Raw genomic sequence first — 19,704 nt, forward strand, 5'->3', positions numbered from 1 at the left:
AACAGGGATAAGGGGGAGCAACAGATCAATATTTTAACAATCTGAAAGAAAAGGGGAATGAAAGAAAGGTTTATAAGGTCATTCCTTTATATAATCGTACATGTTGAAAGAAAAACATTGCCGTGCATCAATGGTACTTGGTTTAGCCTTGTTAATTTGTGCTGTTAATCTCCTTAAAGTACATCTTTGAGTATCAATTTTGATCTTGACTAGAATGTTATTAAAATTGTCTCTTATGGAGGTTTTTATTTATGGTAATACCCAAATAGATGAAAGAAAGAATCTTTAATAGGAATACATGAAGGGATACCAGAGTTAACCTTAACATAGTTAATTGGCAAGTTTCATTTCATTTACATTTAGCTGATAGCTTTTATCAAAAGCAACTTACAATTGCTATATGTCAGAGGTCGCACGCCTCTGGAGCAACTAGGGGTTCAGTGTCTTGCTCAGGGACACATTGGTGTCTCACAGTGGATTCAAAATGGTGTGTCTTATCCACTGCACCATCAGCGATTTTGATATTCTACGTATTACTGGCCAGAATTTTGAGACCAAGGGTACAAACTCTAAGCTGCTCCTTTTTGGGCCAGCTGGAGTTTGTTTATTAAGTCTGCAAGGCAACCATCCAGTAAAGCATCACAATAATCTAGCCTTGAGGCCATGAATGCATTGTGATTTTTATGCATTTGACATTAAGTGCATATCATAATTTAAAGATATTTTATATGATGGAAAATGCAGTTCTACAAATGAAATGTGACTTTCACGAGAAAGCATGCTATCAAAAAGCACACCCAGGTTCCTAACTGGGAACACTTCCCTTAAATCCTGATGTACTTGTTACATCATAAGAAGAATGGCATCTATGCTAATTTTAGTGTCTTTGTTTATCCCGAGGTTTTCCCGCAGCCTGCCGGATCCAGGCCGTTTCCAGATCTGATGAAGGACCTTCGCCTGGACCCGATGACAACGCAGTGCTGAAGTGCCAACTAGCCTCTCTCTATGGAGGATCCCTATACCACTCTACAGATAAAGCATTGTGGAAAATTCAGTTCGCGTACCTACCCGAAGTGATAAAATAAAATAAAATTCTGCATCAAAATTTAAAGGCAAGAAGATCAAGAGTGATACTCAAAGATGGAATAATCTTAAAGTCTCTCTTCAAGGCCGAATTTCCGCAGTCAAAATTAATGTGTTACCTCGGCTTAATTTTCTTTTTTTTATGCTGCCACTTTCCCCCCCTCCAGGTTACTTTAAGGAGACCAATTCCATACTTTCCCAGTTTATCTGGAATGGTAAGCGAGCCAGAATAAAACTAGCCACATTGCAGCATCCTATACTTTCAGGAGGATTGGCTGTGCCAAATTTGAAATATATTATTGTTCATTCCAGATTAAGGCTCTTCATATTTGGGTTGATTCTCAATCCAAAGTTCCATGGAGAGAAGTTGAAGCTGACAAGGTTAAACCACATAGGCTCCAAGATATTCTATTTGCTGGTACAGGAAATAAAAATAAGTACAAATTTGGCCCGGTTGTGGCCAATTCTATTAGGATCTGGAAAAGGATTGAACGTCTGATGGGAGGGCCTTTCAAATTTTGTAGCAACACACCCTTATGGCACAACTTTAAATTTTTATGTGGAAATCAGCCATTTGTCCAGCCTTCTTGGTCTTCATTGGGCATAAACTCATGCAGCGACCTATTTGATAACCAGGGACTCTGCGCACTTCAAGAACTAAGAACTAAGTTTTGTTTACCAGCATCCTCATATTTTGTCTTTTTTCAGCTACGCTCGGTTCTCAAGGCATATGGAGTTCCCTGGGCATCCCCCATTTCTTCCCACCCTATGTGGGATTGGATCGCACCATCCTCTGGTCGGCCTTCTGTTTCGTTAATATATAGTAAACTTAATGATCGCGTTGCAAAGCCTCTTTCTATTAAATCTATCTGGAAGGATGAATTATCTGATTTTAATGTATCTGTCGACTGGGAGAGGGTGTGGTCTAATCTAATCTTAATTTCTAAAAACCTGGCTCATCGTCTTATCCATTTCAAAGTCATACATAGAGCATACATAACCCCTTACAAGAGGTTCAAAATGAAACTGCAATCAACTTATAACTGCCATATCTGTAACACTGTATCGTCAGGTACTTTTCTTCATATGTTCTGGGAGTGTCCAATTGTTGTCAACCTAAGTTTACTGGCTAATGTAAACTTGGTTTTGTCCTCCTTGTTACAAATGGACTACATGTCTAATCCAGGTTTATGTCTTCTCAATGATGACTCTGACTCCTTGATAAGTTCATTGCAAAAAAGAATGTTGTTTGCTGGGTTTACAGCTGCAAAGAAGACTATAATACAGAACTGGTTTACTCCACACGTGTGCAGAAACATATTGGATTCATAGCCTCCACAAAATAGTGACTTGTGAATGCACTACAGCAAGAATTAACAAGGCTAAACCTAGTACCATTGATGCATGGCAATGTTTTTCTTCCAAGATATTGGACTATATAAAGGAATTATTCTTTTTATTTATTTTATTTTTTCTTTTCTATGTTTATTTTCTTCTCCTCCTTTCATATTGTAAAATTATTGGTAATATGTCTGTTGTTTCCCCTTCACTGTCTGTTTGAGTTGATGTTATTTTATTTCTAAAGACAAAAAAATTTAAAGGACAAAAAAATTTAAAGGCAAAGCAAGTAGTTTGTTTAGGCATGGTTTGTAGGGAATTACAAACCTGCACTCATATATTCAAACGCACATAACTGTAGAATCAATTCTTAATGCGCATCTGAACGCCATCAGCATTTATCATAGGTTCGTGTTTAAAGTCTGTTTAGAGAGAACGGTGTCGTCTTAGCGGCCCCTATTTAATAACAAATTATCATTTCAACGGAAGTGAATCAATCAAAACTAACTTTAGCTGGAAAAAACATTCAAGAACCACTACAAAACCAAACCAATCTCTGTTACCTTAAATGATGTTTATCTCTGTAAAGCTGCTTTGAAACAATCTACTTTGTTAAAAGCGCTGTATGTAATAATGACTTGACTGTCTCAGTTGTGTTCAGTTTGAGTTTGTTTTCCTGTCTTTGCTTTATTCCTGCCTGTCAGTTTCCTGATTAGTTACTATGGTTACTGATTTGATTCGTCATTATGTACAGCTGTGTGTTATTAATTAACTCGGTCTGTCTTTTGTATTCAAGTTCTTGTTTCTGTTCTTAGTTGGCCGGTCTTATTGTTTAACGGTTGTTGCTTTGCCTTCCTTCATCTTTCTCTATGTGGATTATTAAAGACATGTGTCTGGGATCAGAATTGTGAGATATAAAGTTGCAATTTCGACTTTACATCACGCAATTCTGGGATAAAAAGTCAAAATTGTGAGCTAAAAAGTCACAACTTCCTTTTTATTTTGTGGCGGAAACAGGCTTTCATAGTTTTAACTGGGGTGTGTAGACGTTTTATATCTACTGATCATAATCTCAGCAAAACAAACATATTTTTTAATTTAGGCTGGCGTATAATTCAAGAAAATACACAAAAAATGTTATGCATTTTTTAACATTTCCTTTCAAAGAAATTTAGCTTCATTTAAGTACAAGTGTCTTCAAGAAACCACAGCTCAAAGATGAGAGAGGGGAAAAGAACAAGGCAGAAATCAATTTTTTTTATTTCAAATGGAAAATTCTGATTTAGTCCAACATTCAAATCCATACAGAGCTCATCTAAACAGAGTTAAGTAGCACCACCAGAGAACAATTACAATATGGAAATATAGCATTACAAAGTTCAGGAAATTCAAAACATAACATGGAGAATAGAGAAAGTGCTTTTCATTTTTTATCCAAGTGATGTAAAGGTTAATGTTCTTACTTTTTCTGTGAAAGAATGGGGTGAACATTTGCACTATGAATAGGTTAACCAGTCAAGTCATGGTATTGGTTTTTAAGATTAGTTAGACAACCAGAATTTACATCACTGGCCAAGGCTATTCATGCCATTTAGCTCATAGATAATTAAACTGAGACTACGAGACCAACAGGGATGGTTACTACTGAGAAAACAGGGGTGGGCCTATAACAAAAGTTTGATAGTAACACCATAAAAGACAACATTAAAGGGCCTCATTAGAAGAAATGCAAATTGGTGCAAAATGTACTTACATGACATGCACAGCACTGAATATTAGAAGACAAAGTAGAATGCATATTTCAATGCATACATGAAGTAAAAAAAAAAAACACCCTTTTTAAAGAAAGCGAAAAGGAGATTAAGAGAGATCACTCCTATAACACTTGAAATACAAACAGGAAACGGGCTCAGGATGCAGCTATACACACCAGGGGCACTCAGTAGCATGACGCTAGAGGACAGTGTGAGAACACACATGGCTAGAGCTCAGCATAGGGAACCACAACCAGGATCTTTCTTTCTTTTTTGCTTATGTATTAAAATGGTTATTTTGTCAGTATGCTGGTTTCATCTCAACACTGAACTACCATGTCAACAAATGAGTAAGACACCAAACGGTGGTTATGTTAGTAAAACTAACACTGAAATAACAATTTGTTTCTCATTTTTAATGTTGACTGATTCAACTATTATCTACTTGACAGTGACACATTGAGGGAGCCTGATAGAGTATTTTAGTGTAGATCATCTCATTGTATTGACAGTACAGAAAACCATAAATATTGAGATGATCTTTGGATAGGAGTTAACAGCACATTTCAGGAACAATAAAACAATGTCTGCATAAACAAAAGAATAAAAAAAAAGTAAAAAAAAAAAAAAAGGTCAAATTATGACATACCATTTTAAATAAATCCCAAGTTAAAACATCAGGCCAATATGGTTACCCAAAAACAACATTTCAGGCTAAAATGGAAGATAACATATTTGGTTTAACATCCAATAAGGATTAAGCTTTTTTTTTCTTTTCATCTTAAAAATAAAATCACCAATGTGGTGAAAAAACCATGCAAACATCTTAATCTATCTGATTTATATCTATAATCTATATTGTCAGTGAACTGAACTGCAGGAGTCTCAGATTCATTGTGAACCAGACAGTTTAGGTAGAACCTAAATTGTCTATTTTTATTTATTTGCTATACAATAAATAAAAACCTAATCAAGTCTAGAGCCAATGCAAAAGTCAGCTATTGATATACATCTCTATAAGTCTAAAGGCCAACAGCTTTTTTAATTTTAAATGTCAGTTCAAAGTAAGACTTAAGTCTGTTGTTCCACTTGCAAAATCCTTAAAAAACAACAGAAATTATAATTTGTAAAATCACATTAAACTTGTATAAGTCTGCTCACATTGGAAGACAGATGGAAAGGGATTGTGAGTAATAATTAGTTTACACCAATTCAAGTCCATGAAAAAAAAACAAAAAAAAAAACACTTTACTAAGGTTTAAGACAGAAGACCAAATACTATTATGAGACCGGATCAAATGTCAGTATTGTCCTCTTTGGAATACTCTTCCACCAGCTGCTCATTGGAGTGGTCATGGTCTGACCCATCTCTGGTGAATACAGGGGTCTCAGATATTGAGCCCTGTTCCGCTCTGAAATCTGTCTCATCTGAAGCTGAGAATTTAGGCATAAAGTCATTATCATCATCCCCCAGGTTGTTGTTTAGGAAATTCTCCTCATCAATGAAGGTGATGTTAGCATTGGGAAAATGGTTAACTTTGGAGTCCGACGTGATCCGGCCAATACTGCAGCCTGCAGGTTCAAGACCTTGGTTCTCTCCTACCTCCTTGTCCAATTGATTCTCATACTCTCCTCCCCCATGCATTTCATTCATGAGAAGACATTCCTCTTTGTTAAGAAGGTAACCCTTGGATTTTGAGAAGGCTACAGCAACTCTGTCACTGAAGCTATAGCGGCGCTTCTGTCGAGGGGAGCGGTCTAGACTGAGAATGGAATTTCCTTTTACTGAAAGAGAATCACAGCAGCTCTTTGAGCGGTTTGGAGCTTTATTCTTGCTACCAGTATTGGAGCTGACACGTTGATCTTCTCCTTCCTTCTCGACACCTATCTGCTTGACTAAGCAGATATCTGTTTTTTTCTTGGTCATGAAACTGAAGATGTTGACTTCATTAGGGGTTGGAGGCAGGTGTAGGGTCTTGTGACTTTCCTTGATGCACTGTAACTCATCCAGAGAAAGTTTGCGCTTCATACGGCGCTTCTTTAGAGCTTTGTGTGCCTCCACAACCATGCGCACCTTCCAATTGAAGAAAAGGGAGAGCCATGCCAGACCAAGATATATCCACACCTCCACAAAGTAGCGATAGAGAGAAGGGTAGTCAGCATTGGGATCAACACCTACACAAAATACAGATAAAGAGAAAAAAGTTTGCAAGATGATAAATCACAATCACAAAAAAAAAACATTGAAGTGATTTCATTTAGTTTCAATGTTGGAGTTTTGATGTTGGCAAATTACGATTTACAGGGCCAGTTTTGGTAGATGGTTTTCACAAAAATTAGTTAATTAAGCCATCCTCTAACAATTCCAATGCTCCAAATAGCGATTACACATCTAAAAGTATCTTTTTTGTACGTTTTCTGAGAGGAGTACCTTTCCTTTGTCCAAAAAAATTCATTTTTTCTCTGCTCGCTTCTTGACGACTGCCACTCTCAGCACAAGTTTGGCATCGTTTTAAAGCACAGCATTCCAACTATGTGAATATTCATAAATTCTCAATGGCATGAGTCTGAACCAATGAAATGTGATTTTCAAACTCATGCTCTCAGTCACTGGACTTCTTACAAAATGTCATGTTAAGTCAAAATAAAAAAAAAGTGTGCCAATATTATGCCACAAATGTAGTGGATTGAGCTTAACTTAAATTGAACCTGGAATGACACTGTTATACCAGATGTGATACTTTGAAATGGGTCCGACTGTTATTGAACTATACTATTTTTATTGCAGATATTCTGGAAGCCCCAGTTGAAAGCATCAAAAACAACTGTTGGCCTAAACGTGTCAGCCTGGACAGACGTCTATTCCAGTCCTACAACACACCAACCTCTCTGCTTTTGCTGACTACTAGTACCACCATGTTCTTTTAAGGTATTACTGGAACAAAACAACGGAGCACCTGAGACAGTGGAATTTGTAGTTGTAGAGAATACCACGTGTATCAGTAAATTTGAAGTCGCAGATACCTTTTTTTAGGAGTTGCAAAGATACTCAAACAGTTTTTTTTTCTCTTTCTCTCTCCCACAAATACAACAACAGTAAGTCTAATTAAATTCTTAATTGCAGGTGGACAAATTCTATTTTATGAATCACAAATTATGAAACCCATAGACTCACATCTTGCTACTGTTGCTGCAGTGAATATGGTGCAAAACATTCACACACTCGTATGAAAAATGGTAAGTAATGGAAATATTTTGCGCATCTCCAAATCAGTATGTAACTTTATGCAATGAAAGTTGTGCAAATCAACTCAACTCAGTTTGGTCCATTCTTATGGTTTTGAAAGTGATTTATAAATACAATTTGAGCTAAGTGATGTACATAAATGGCATAGAACTCTAAAATTATTACAAACATAAAATAACAATAAATCACAATCAAGTCATCCATCATACAGCAAATCACTCACATTTATCATACCTAATGAAGCGCCAAAAGCCAGACAAATAATAAGTCACTCATTAGATCACTTTTGAAAGTGTCCATACTTGAGGACAGTTCATTCCAAAGTGCAGAAGCTGCAACAGTAAAAGTGCGATCTCCTCTATGCCTCTTTGGAGCCTGATCACGCAGTGCTTTGTAAACAAACATTAACAACTTGTATTGTATTTTGTTTTTTTACAGATAACCAATGAAGAGCACAGGTATGATCCCTTTTCCTGGTATTAGTCAAAAGTCTCGCTGCAGCATTTTGGACATATACTGAAGATGTGCTACCAAGGCTTCATTTATGCCCAAGTATAAATCATTACAATAATCCAGCCATGTGGAAATGAAAGCAAGCACAACAACAGTCTCCAAATCCTTGTTTGAAAGAATAGGTTTCAGTAGACAATTTTCACAACTGAAAAAAATATGCTTTCACGACTACAGAGTCTCCCTGTACATTTTTACAACGCAAACACCCTAACCATTTAAATGGATATTTGTTTAAAGTCGAAAATTATTCCTGCTTATTAAAAATTGCTTTGATACTGTAGAGAGGAGCGTGGACAGTGTCTGTCTAGACTCTAGGCTAACAGCAGGAGGCGGTAATGACGTGTTTTTATTTTGTGATTTGTCCTTTGAATGAAGAAGCTAGTCGGACTCAGCATGGACGGTATGAGACGGGACTCGGCCTTCACTGAAGAGTTATCTTAACAGGTAAGAAAAACAGTTGGTGCATAAAGATGATGACACTATTAATTAAATGGTGAATGCTTAGAATATAAAGTCCTATATTTTTGTGAATTGGTGAATATTCAGATGAATATTGTTTCGTGGCCACGAATTAATAGTACCTCAGCACGTTTAACTAATTTGTTCCGTCGTTTTACTGTATTGTTGCCACGTTGTAATTCGTTAAATCAAAATGAGGGAGGGAATAAGTTCACCGTGTCCACGATTTATTAAAACGAGGGGACAAATAAGTTATCGTAACAACGAATTATTATATTGTAATAAAAAAAATTTGATCAGAATACCTAAATTACGTTGCTGAAGTTTTGCCTCCAGAGCTTTACCACCCATTCTCTCCTCCTGACAGGATCTTTTGGAAATCTACAAAGTTGTACACAATAAGCCAAATAAAGTTTTTATCTACACATTAAGCACATGGTTTGACAGTTTTTAACATCACTTGTTTAGAGCTATTAATCTTCAAATGGCAAATTAACAATTTTAACAATCAAATAAAACAAAGATTTGTCACTATAGAAAAAAATCCTATATGTACTTAAAATATTGCTCTTTCTCATTGTTTTTTATAGATCAGTAGTTTGTTAAAAGTGTGTAGCAAGTACATGTTCAGAAAATGCACACATTTTATGGGTAAATGTAAGTAACGTTAACTGATAATGACATCATTATATAACGTTAGATCAGTGTCAAGTAACGCTAAAAAAAAAAACTTTTTACGAAGATATTTTTTAAGCTGTCAAAGGGTGTCGCTATTGGACACTTGTGATTATTGCTGCTCGGAGGTTTCTTATAGGCTACTGTTGAATGTTTTATCGTTTTTGTTTTTTGTTTTTTGCAGAAGCATTAACTTACTCTTGCCTCGGAGAAAAAAACAGGAATAGCCACAATTGTACATCTAAATTACTACTTATAGGGTTTGGATTACAACCTGTGGGCAGTTTTTCTACATCCTTTTGTGAACGTCGTTTGACATTTGTATGCTGCACAGCGAGTCATCTTAAAAGTGCCGTCAGAGCTAGCAAAATCTGTATTACGGCCGTTGGAGCCCTCTGCTGGTAGGGAACGTAGGGAATCGTAAGATGGCCGCTCGAACACTTCCGGTGGCTTCACAGCCTGATGGCAGTTTAGAACGTCATGAGCTATCCAGTCATTCTATATAGATCAGTGGGCAGCATATATATTGGACATATATACTGCTCATTGGTGGTGTTTGAGGAGATTCCCCCTTCCATATGTGAAGTAGGGTTGGGCGGTATTACGGTAATATCGTATACCGCGGGGTCTTAAAATATCAGTTTCAATACCGTCATTACCGGCACTTATATATAATATAAAATATATTTTATTCAATGCCTAAAAATGCTTATGTAGTTGTCATCAAGTGACAGTGTGGAGGAGAAAGAGAGAGAGAGAGAAGGGAGAGGCGGTAAATACTGACGAGCCAATTTGTAAATGTTGCAATAAAAAAGGTGACCGCGAGAGATGGAAACACCTCTAACCTAATGTCGCATCTCCGAAACAACCACCCACTCACTGCTGCGAGGATGCATTTTGCCCCGAGTTCATTTAATAAGCGCATTAGTTTTTATTTGTTAAAATATTATAATGTTATTTTTTTTACGTTGATAATGAAAACTGAACAGCACGAGTAAGATGGGATGCATCGGGAGTCAGTCATTGACCACTTAATTAAGTTTCATTTTGTAAAAGGCCTTTAAAGTGAATTTCATTTTGTATAAATTGTATCTTAATTTTAATATTTTTTTATCAACCAATAATAAATAAGAATCAAATATAGCAGACAACATAATCATGACATGATCGTGCGCTGTCGCGCCGCGGTCACTTGCATTGAAATCTCATCATAAATTAACGAAACTCAGTGTATGTCTCACAGACATGACAGATAGGCCTATATCTAAATAAAGCTTGACATTTCATTAAACGAAACAATTCAAAACGAAAAGAAATAGGCCACTCGCTGATTATTTAATCCATGATGTGCATTTCTCTCAATGCGCGTTCATACGGAAATGGCGATCATCAAATTAAATGAAACTATTCAAAACGAAAAGAAATAGGCTAGCCTACTCTCTGATATGTAATCCATGATGTGCATTTCTCTCTATCGTTCACTATGGAGATGGCGATTTGTCAATTTCTTTAAACGAAACAATTCAAAAGGAAAACAAATATAGGCAGCATACTCTCTGATTAATCCATGATGTGCATTTCTCTCTATAGGCGCGTTCATACGGAGATATCAATCGTCAATTTCTTTAAACGAAACAATTCAAAACGAAAAGAAAAAAGCTAGCCTATACCTTCTGATTATGTAATCCATGATTTGCATTTCTCTCTATATATGCGCGTTCACTAGGAGATGGCGATCGTCAACTTAATCTTTGCAGCACTGACAGAAAAGTTGTTTTAATAAAAATCAATGGACGCGTGTCACCGGATTTACAAATGCACTTCTTGCTTGTTGCTTGTTAATTTAATTTAAATTAATTAATAAAATGAATACAATTGTCATAATTAAAATAATTAAATATTATTAATTGTCCCATTTTTGTTCATTTATAAATAGTATTTATATCTACCACCCCCTCAGCACCTGGGTTAAAAAATTATTTGGCGCCACCATATTATAACGGCCCACGTATTAAAAATAGTCGAGTCTAAATAGGGCTATGGCCCATATTACATTTAATGCCGTCAGCCGGGATCAGACACAACGTGCATGGGTTGGCCTTTATTTATTTATTTTTTATTTTTTTTTTGCCCGATCTGGTATTCAGTTTCTGAACGGTGTAGGCAAAAGCCAACAGTTTGGTGACGCTGTCTGAGCCTTATGTCATAATTTTTAATTAGTCACGGTAATACCGTATACCCCGGTAAAATAGGGAGGAGGTTTGACGGTATCAAAATTTGGATACCGCCCAAGCCTAATGTGAAGCGTTTTGAATACCCAGAAAAGCGCTATATAAATGTAATGAATTATTATTAGTAATATTTATTATAGAAAGGGAACAGAGTTGGGAGCCCCCAAGAGATAGTTGCTGATGCAGAAACAGTTTACAATCTTAACTGAGCATGTCCTATCCTGCAGATAAGCAGCAAACTATTTAAAGGCCACACCCTTGATACCTACATAATCTCTAAGGCTCTATTAAAAAAAAGTGATCTATGGTATCACAGGCTATGCTCAAATCTAACAACATTAAAGCAACACCTTTCCCGGAGTCCATTCAAAATATCAACCTTCAATAAAAATGATTCTGTGCTAGGTTTAGTCCTTAATCCTGACTGAAAAATATACATAACATTACTTCCAGTAAAAAACAAAAAAAACAAAAAAACTTGAACCTTGTTTATGAACGTCTTTAAGATGTTATTATAAAAAAAAACCTAACAAGGAAGTTGTGAAATAGGCCTGAAGTTTTTAAAATCCTGTGGATCCAGGATCGCCTTTTGTAAACTGGTTCAACAGTGGCATGCTTCCCATATGATGGCTCAGTGTCATAAAATAAAAGGCTATTAATAATCGATAAAATACTAGGACTAATAATCAGTGGCGGTTCTAGACCATTTCAACTGGGGGGGCCAAGCTGGGGCCAGTTGTACTGTTAGAGGGGCCAGATACATTTAGACCTTATTGTTGTCATATCATTTTCTGCACTGCACTGCAGGCATTAACAGGCAAAATACCATGTTTATAATCATTCAACAATGCATTTCCATTATATTTTAACATTTGCATTACATATTCAGCATTAGTCACAGTAACTGTAATTGACATGATGCCCTTCTTTCTCTTCATTTTGGTGAGAACTATAGAGCAAAAGCAATGGGTACCAAGAAGCTTATTAATTCATTTACTGAAAATAACTGACTTGCTAGGTAACTATGTCTAACCGTTTACAGGGTTCCTGCACACTTTTTAAAGTCAAAATTAAGGCTTTTTAAGACCTGAAGAAATCAAAATTCATACCGTACATTAGGGGTGTGCAATATTGACAAAAATATATCTCAATATTTTCAATGTTTTGTTGATGATTAGATGATATTTTACTGATTGTGTTTTTGTGCTGGTGCCTTTGCTGGTTTAGGCCTGTTGTTGACAGATGACTCACAAAGATATTCATATTTTTTAATATTCTATGCAGTGGTCAGTTCACAGCAGCGACCGAAATTAATTTTTTTATTAATTTAATTTGCCACCTTAAATTGATTTCCAGGGGCATTTTCACCTATATATGGACATTCTTTCTAAACTTATTTAGAGTTATGAATCACCTTTTATGTCAAATACTAACATTCAAATTATACAGTAATTATACTTATTTATACAATAATACTTAATTATACAATAATTATACAGTACCACTGTTACCAGTCAAATTAAATAATTTAATCAAAATCCATGTTTGCAGTGCAGTCTAGAAGTGACACAGAAGTGGCATTAATATATTTACACTCCATTTATAATTGCATAAATAAAGCTATGAGATTTTTTTCAAATCAATATTTAAATATGAAATGATTTCTAATTTTAATGTTTTAATTAAAGGGTACTTTAAATATGAAACTAAAACCGCCAGTAGGCGGCGGCAAGTCACGGTCTTAATGAGCGAGTTGAGGGATTCATTCATTCAACCGATTTGTTCAAACGGCTGATTCATTCGGGAAAGGAGCAAGTGATTCCTTCAAAACGCGGATTTCAGTCAATAAATCATCGCTGTCTGTTGCATTGAGACTCTGCTACGGTTTCATTTTGAAATTCTAGTCATCGAAATAAACTGAAAACAAACAATATTGACAATATTGTGTCTGAAAAGTAACTCCCAATGTTCACTTATTGTTAATTTAACTGTTGTATAACATCAATATCACCGTTGCAATTGTGCACGGGAAAACGGCACTATTGCTGATCTGATATTCTGATATAAGAACATAATATGATATAAATATAAGACATAAACTAATTTGGGGACATAGCCTACCTATGAACCGCACACAGCAGTGAAAGGACGATAGACAAATCCGATGTCAGCTCACAGTGCCTCGTATATAGTTAAAACATTGATTACAATATCATAATAGACAATAGGCTACGCATCGCACACCCGATTCGCACATAAAGAATGAACTTGCAACTGAACTGACATTTACCAGCTTTCTCCTTCTCTCCTCTCTCGCGTGCAGGAGACAGACGTTATTCTGCCGCGATTCCCGCGAATGTGATGCGAATTGTCACGTGAACAAGCAAATCCACAAAGATAGAATAATAATAATAAAAAAATAATACGCATACAACGATAACAACGATAGCAAAAAACAGTTTTGTAAAAAATTATTTCACACTCCACATTTAGGGGGGCCACAAGGGGGGCCAAGCTTGCTGTCACAGGGGCACGGGCCCCCCTGGCCCCCCCTCTAGAACCGCCACTGCTAATAATGTCGACGACCCCATTAAAGGTACAATATGCAGGATTTTTCGCCACCAGGGGTCACTAACCTCTTACAATAACAAAGGCGTATATTGATGACGTATATTCTGCATTAAGCGGAATTATGGATCTTGTCGTCAAGCTGGTGGATCTTTTATGGATGAGTGAATACATTGATGTTTTTACCATGACTGTGATAAAGCAGGGCACGATTGCTAGACGTATACCAGCGCCACACGGGGAGTCCCGCGGATATAAAGGAATAAGGACATTTCATTCTACTGAACTAAACGAAAGTGCTGAATTAATACTCACACAGGTCAGTTTATTAGACGAATTAAACTTGAGGTAACGCAGCGCTGTTTCACTTGGTCTAACAGTTACACTATCACACTAAATGGCATTTGAATGTGTTGAATGTTGTTAGTTAGGTTGTTTGTTGGTTGTATGAGACTAAGTAAGCTAGATCAACATTAGAAAAACATACAGATCATATTCTAACATTTCATCATGTTTAACTAAATAACATTGATTAGTTTTATTTACTACTTCTTCTATTCCTTTCCGGCAGACAAGGCACTGTTAGTGCATTGCTGCCTCCCACTGGTGATAAAGACAGTCTACTTTAATGCTCTCCTTAGGGTTGGGCGGTATTTCGGTAATATCGTATACCGCGGGGTCTTAAAATAGCAAGGGTATCAGTTTCAATACCGTCATTACCGGCACTTATATATAATATATAAATATAATTTATTCAATGCCTAAAAATGCTAATGTAGTTGTCATCAAGTGACGGTGTGGAGGAGAAAGAGAGAGAGAGAGAGAGATAGAGAGAAGGGAGAGGCGGTAAATACTGACAAGGCAATTTGTAAATGTTGCAATAAAAAAGGTGACCGCGAGAGATGGAAACACCTCTAACCTAATGTCGCATCTCCGAAACAACCACCCACTCACTGCTGCGAGGATGCATTTTGCCCCGAGTTCATTAAATAAGCGCATTAGTTTATATTTGTTAAAATATTATAATGTTATTTTTTTTTACGTTGATAATGAAAACTGAACAACACGAGTAAGATGGGATGCATCGGGAGTCAGACATTGACCACTTAATTAAGTTTCATTTTGTAAAAGTCCTTTCTTTAAAGTGAATTTCGTTTTGTATAAATTGTATCTTAATTTTAATAATTTTTTTTATCAACCAATAATAAATAAGAATCAAATTTAGCAGACAACATAATCATGACATGATCGTGCGCTAGCGCGCCGCGGTCACTTTGAAATCATTGAAATCTCATCATAAATTAACCGAAACTCAATGTATGTCTCACAGACATGACAGATATCTAAATAAAGCTTGAAATTTCATTAAACAAAACAATTAAAATCGAAAAGATATAGGCCACTCGCTGATTATTTAATCCATGATGAGCATTTCTCTCTATGCGCGTTCATACGGAAATGGCAATCATCAAATTAAACGAAACTATTCCAAACGAAAAGAAATAGGCTAGCCTACTCTCTGATTATTTAATCCATGATGTGCATTTCTCTCTATCGTTCACTATGGAGATGGCGATTTGTCAATTTCTTTAAACGAAACAATTCAAAAGGAAAACAAATATAGGCAGCATACTCTCTGATTAATCCATGATGTGCATTTCTCTCTATAGGCGCGTTCATACGGAGATATCAATCGTCAATTTCTTTAAACGAAACAATTCAAAACGAAAAGAAAAAAGCTAGCCTATACCTTCTGATTATGTAATCCATGATTTGCATTTCTCTCTATATATGCGCGTTCACTAGGAGATGGCGATCGTCAACTTAATCTTTGCAGCACTGACAGAAAAGTTGTTTTAATAAAAATCAATGGACGCGTGTCACCGGATTTACAAATGCACTTCTTGCTTGTTGCTTGTTAATTTAATTTAAATTAATTAATAAAATGAATACAATTGTCATAATTAAAATAATTAAATATTATTAATTGTCCCATTTTTGTTCATTTATAAATAGTATTTATATCTACCACCCCCTCAGCACCTGGGTTAAACAATTATTTGGCGCCACCATATTATAACGGCCCACGTATTAAAAATAGTCGAGTCTAAATAGGGCTACGGCTCATATTACATTTAATGCCGTCAGCCGGGATCAGACACAACGTGCACGGGTTGGCCTTGATTTTTTTGTGTGTTTTTTTTTGCCCGATCAGGTATTCAGTTTCTGAACGGTGTAGGCACAAGCCAACAGATTGGTGACGCTGTCTGAGCCTTATGTCATAATTTTTAATTAGTCACGGTAATACCGCATACCCCGGTAAAATACGGAGGAGGTTTGACGGTATCAAAATTTGGATACCGCCCAAGCCTAGCTCTCCTAGCCTATACAGGTCCTTCTCAAAAAATTAGCATATTGTGATAAAGTTCATTATTTTCCATAATGTAATGATAAAAATTAAACTTTCATATATTTTAGATTCATTGCACACCAACTGAAATATTTCAGGTGTTTTATTGTTTTAATACTGATGATTTTGGCAAACAGCTCATGAAAACCCCAAATTCCTATCTCAAAAAATTAGCATATCATGAAAAGGGTCTCTAAACGAGCTATTAACCTAATCATCTGAATCAACTAATTAACTCTAAACACATGCAAAAGATTCCTGAGGCTTTTAAAAACTCCCAGCCTGTTTCATTACTCAAAACCGCAATCATAGGTAAAACTGCCGACCTGACTGCTGTCCAGAAGGCCATCATTGACACCCTCAAGCAAGAGAGCAAGACACAGAAAGAAATTTCTGAACAAATAGGCTGTTCCCAGAGTGCTGTATCAAGGCACCTCAGTGGGAAGTCTGTGGGAAGGAAAAAGTGTGGCAAAAAACGCTGCACAACGAGAAGAGGTGACCGGACCCTGAGGAAGATTGTGGAGAAGGACCGATTCCAGACCTTGGGGGACCTGCGGAAGCAGTGGACTGAGTCTGGAGTAGAAACATCCAGAGCCAACGTGCACAGGCGTGTGCAGGAAATGGGCTACAGGTGGGCTACATTCCCCAGGTCAAGCCACTTTTGAACCAGAAACAGCGGCAGAAGCGCCTGACCTGGGCTACAGAGAAGCAGCACTGGACTGTTGCTCCAGTGGTCCAAAGTACTTTTTTCGGATGAAAGCAAATTTTGCATGTCATCCGGAAATCAAGGTGCCAGAGTCTGGAGGAAGACTGAGGAGAAGGAAATGCCAAAATGCCTGAAGTCCAGTGTCAAGTACCCACAGTCAGTGATGGTCTGGGTTGCCATGTCAGCTGCTGGTGTTGGTCCACTGTGTTTTATCAAGGGCAGGGTCAATGCAGCTAGCTATCAGGAGATTTTGGAGCACTTTATGCTTCCATCTGATTTCATTTTTCAGCACGACCTGGCACCTGCTCATAGTGCCAAAACCACTTGTAAATGGTTTACTGACCATGGTATTACTGTGCTCAATTGGCCTGCCAACTCTCCTGACCTGAACCCCTGAATCTGTGGGATATTGTGAAGAGAAAGTTGAGAGACGCAAGATCCAACACTCTGGATGAGCTTAAGGCCGCTATCGAAACATCCTGGGCCTCCATAACACCTCAGCAGTGCCACAGGCTGATTGCCTCCATGCCACGCCGCATTGAAGCAGTCATTTCTGCAAAAAGGATTCCCGACCAAGTATGGAGTGCATAACTGAACATAATTATTTGAAGGTTGACGTTTTTTTTGTGTTTTAAAAACACTTCTTTTATTGGTCGGATGAAATATGCTAATTTTTTGAGATAGGAATTTTGGGTTTTCATGAGCTGTATGCCAAAATCATCAGTATTAAAACAATAAAAGACCTGAAATATTTCAGTTGGTGTGCAATGAATCTAAAATATATGAAAGTTTAATTTTTATCATTACATTAGGGAAAATAATGAACTATCACAATTTTTTGAGAAGGACCTGTATTTTCCAATATAGACCCGTGGCCTTTAGGAAGTGAAATGGTCCTAATCAATCAGAAAGAGAATTGGAACTATCACCCATCAGAGTTTTAACAGAGAATAAATCAACTCCCAGAACATTTAGACCAATGAATAACAGTCTCCTTTCCTCAGCATATCTCGGACAGAACAAGATGACAAGCTTGACAGACTCCTGTACTCCACAGACTTAATACGTGACTATGTTTTCCCACCAGAAACCGCCCACTTGCCAATCCACAATGACCCAGTCTTAGTCGGGCCAACTTAATCTGATCCATCATAGGCAGGATAATTGTATTCCCAGGGTTGACTAATGGTTTTACTTCATAGAACTTCCTCTCGCTAGTGTTGTGACACCACTCGTGCTGCCATTGTTGTGTCAGTCTTTCCTTAATGATGCTACGGCACTCCAGTCTGTCAAATGGAACCTCCACCTCCACATTTTCCCTAACTAAACTTGCACTAGCAGCCTCATCAGCAGCCTCATTCCCTTCAACCCCCACATGTGCTGGAACCCACAAGAAACCCACACTACACCCCCGCCTCTCCAATCTATAAATCCTTGTTAAGATCTCCCGACCAAATCTAACCTATCCCTAACCTCTTTCTCCCCCATCGCCATCATAGGGCTGGACCAGAATATTCGAATATTCGTTCGGTGGGTTGGTATTCGATTTGAAAATTTGACATTCGAATATTCGTTTTTTTTTTTGCACACCTGGGATCCCCCGCGAAACGGTTCTCACTCGCGCTTGAATAAGGCCGGCGACACACTGGCTGCATGGCGTGAGCGTCTCAGCTGTGTGGCATGTACGTTTTTATTTCAGCTCCCATGTTAACAGGTTTGAGTTTGCACACTGCCTGTGTGAAACACGCGTCTCAAGCGCGGCTCGAGCCACGCGGAAAATGCGTGCATGCTAGAAATAGAACCAACGCCTAACTGCAACGGGAGTGTTCTCTGGCTAGAGCGCAGAACAGCGGAGTTTGTATGGACTGAAGTGCATGCCTGAGCTTGTGTTTTGGGTTAAGCTGCGTTGCTTTGACATTGTGGAAAATAGAATAATAGAAACAAAATGTATTAGCCTTTTACCCGTTATTATCAATCTAAATTAATCTCGTTTTTAATTGAACTTAATTTCGTTTTTCTTTATTTAAATTTTGTTTTTTCTTTATTTAAGTTTCATTTTTCTTTATTTAAATTTCGTTTTTTCTTTATTTAAATTTCATTTTTCTTTAAGTTTCGTTTTTCTTTATTTAAGTTTCGTTTTTCTTTATTTAAATTTATTTTTTTCTTTATTTAAATTTTGTTTTTCCTTATTTAAATTAATTTTTTTCTTTATTTAAATTTCGTTTTTCTTTATTTAAATCTACCCTTTACTGTGTCAGTAATTTGTTAGTCAGAAAAATATTAGACTACCTTAAAAGTATTGCTTAATTTAACAGACCTGTGTGTGTGCGTTTTATATCATAGTGGAGTGTCCGTTCTCGGAGCATATAAACCCTGCCCGCGTGAGGTGCGCTGCTTCCCGCTCGCGCTGTTCTGTAGCTGACTAAAAGTTTATTAATTCTGAATGTGTCGCGTCTCGCGTGTCCATCTATATTGCACCAAATGCAACACTGCACTCCCTTGTGAAGTCGGTTGGATGAACGGTTCTCGAAATAATCAAAATGCAAAAAGACAGACCAACACAGAGATTCCTGCCTTTATTAGTGAAAAGAATATGTTCAGCCCCCTCTCGCCGAAGCTTCGAATATTCGATGTTCATTACTACCGAAGCTTCGAAGCTCAAAAAATGGTATTCGGACCAGCCCTACGCCATCAAGCCAGATAGTGAGTCAGAGCAAATG

The 19,704-nt window shown here is 37.1% G+C and overlaps 1 protein-coding gene across 1 annotated transcript in view; it reads right to left on the minus strand.

The window, feature by feature from the left end:
• Positions 1–3,645: 3,645 nt before the first annotated feature.
• Positions 3,646–19,704, minus strand: part of LOC143740062 (potassium channel subfamily K member 5-like) — a 69,196-nt gene continuing 53,137 nt past the window's right edge. The window contains exon 5 of the mRNA XM_077232141.1: positions 3,646–6,350. Within this exon, the coding sequence (XP_077088256.1) occupies positions 5,470–6,350 (881 nt within the window). The 3' untranslated portion in view covers positions 3,646–5,469. The remainder of the gene's footprint in view (positions 6,351–19,704) is intronic.

Source organism: Siphateles boraxobius, unplaced genomic scaffold (assembly GCF_051911475.1).
Source record: "Siphateles boraxobius isolate OS27281-9 unplaced genomic scaffold, OSU_SipBor_1 164, whole genome shotgun sequence".
Taxonomy (NCBI): Eukaryota; Metazoa; Chordata; class Actinopteri; order Cypriniformes; family Leuciscidae; genus Siphateles; species Siphateles boraxobius.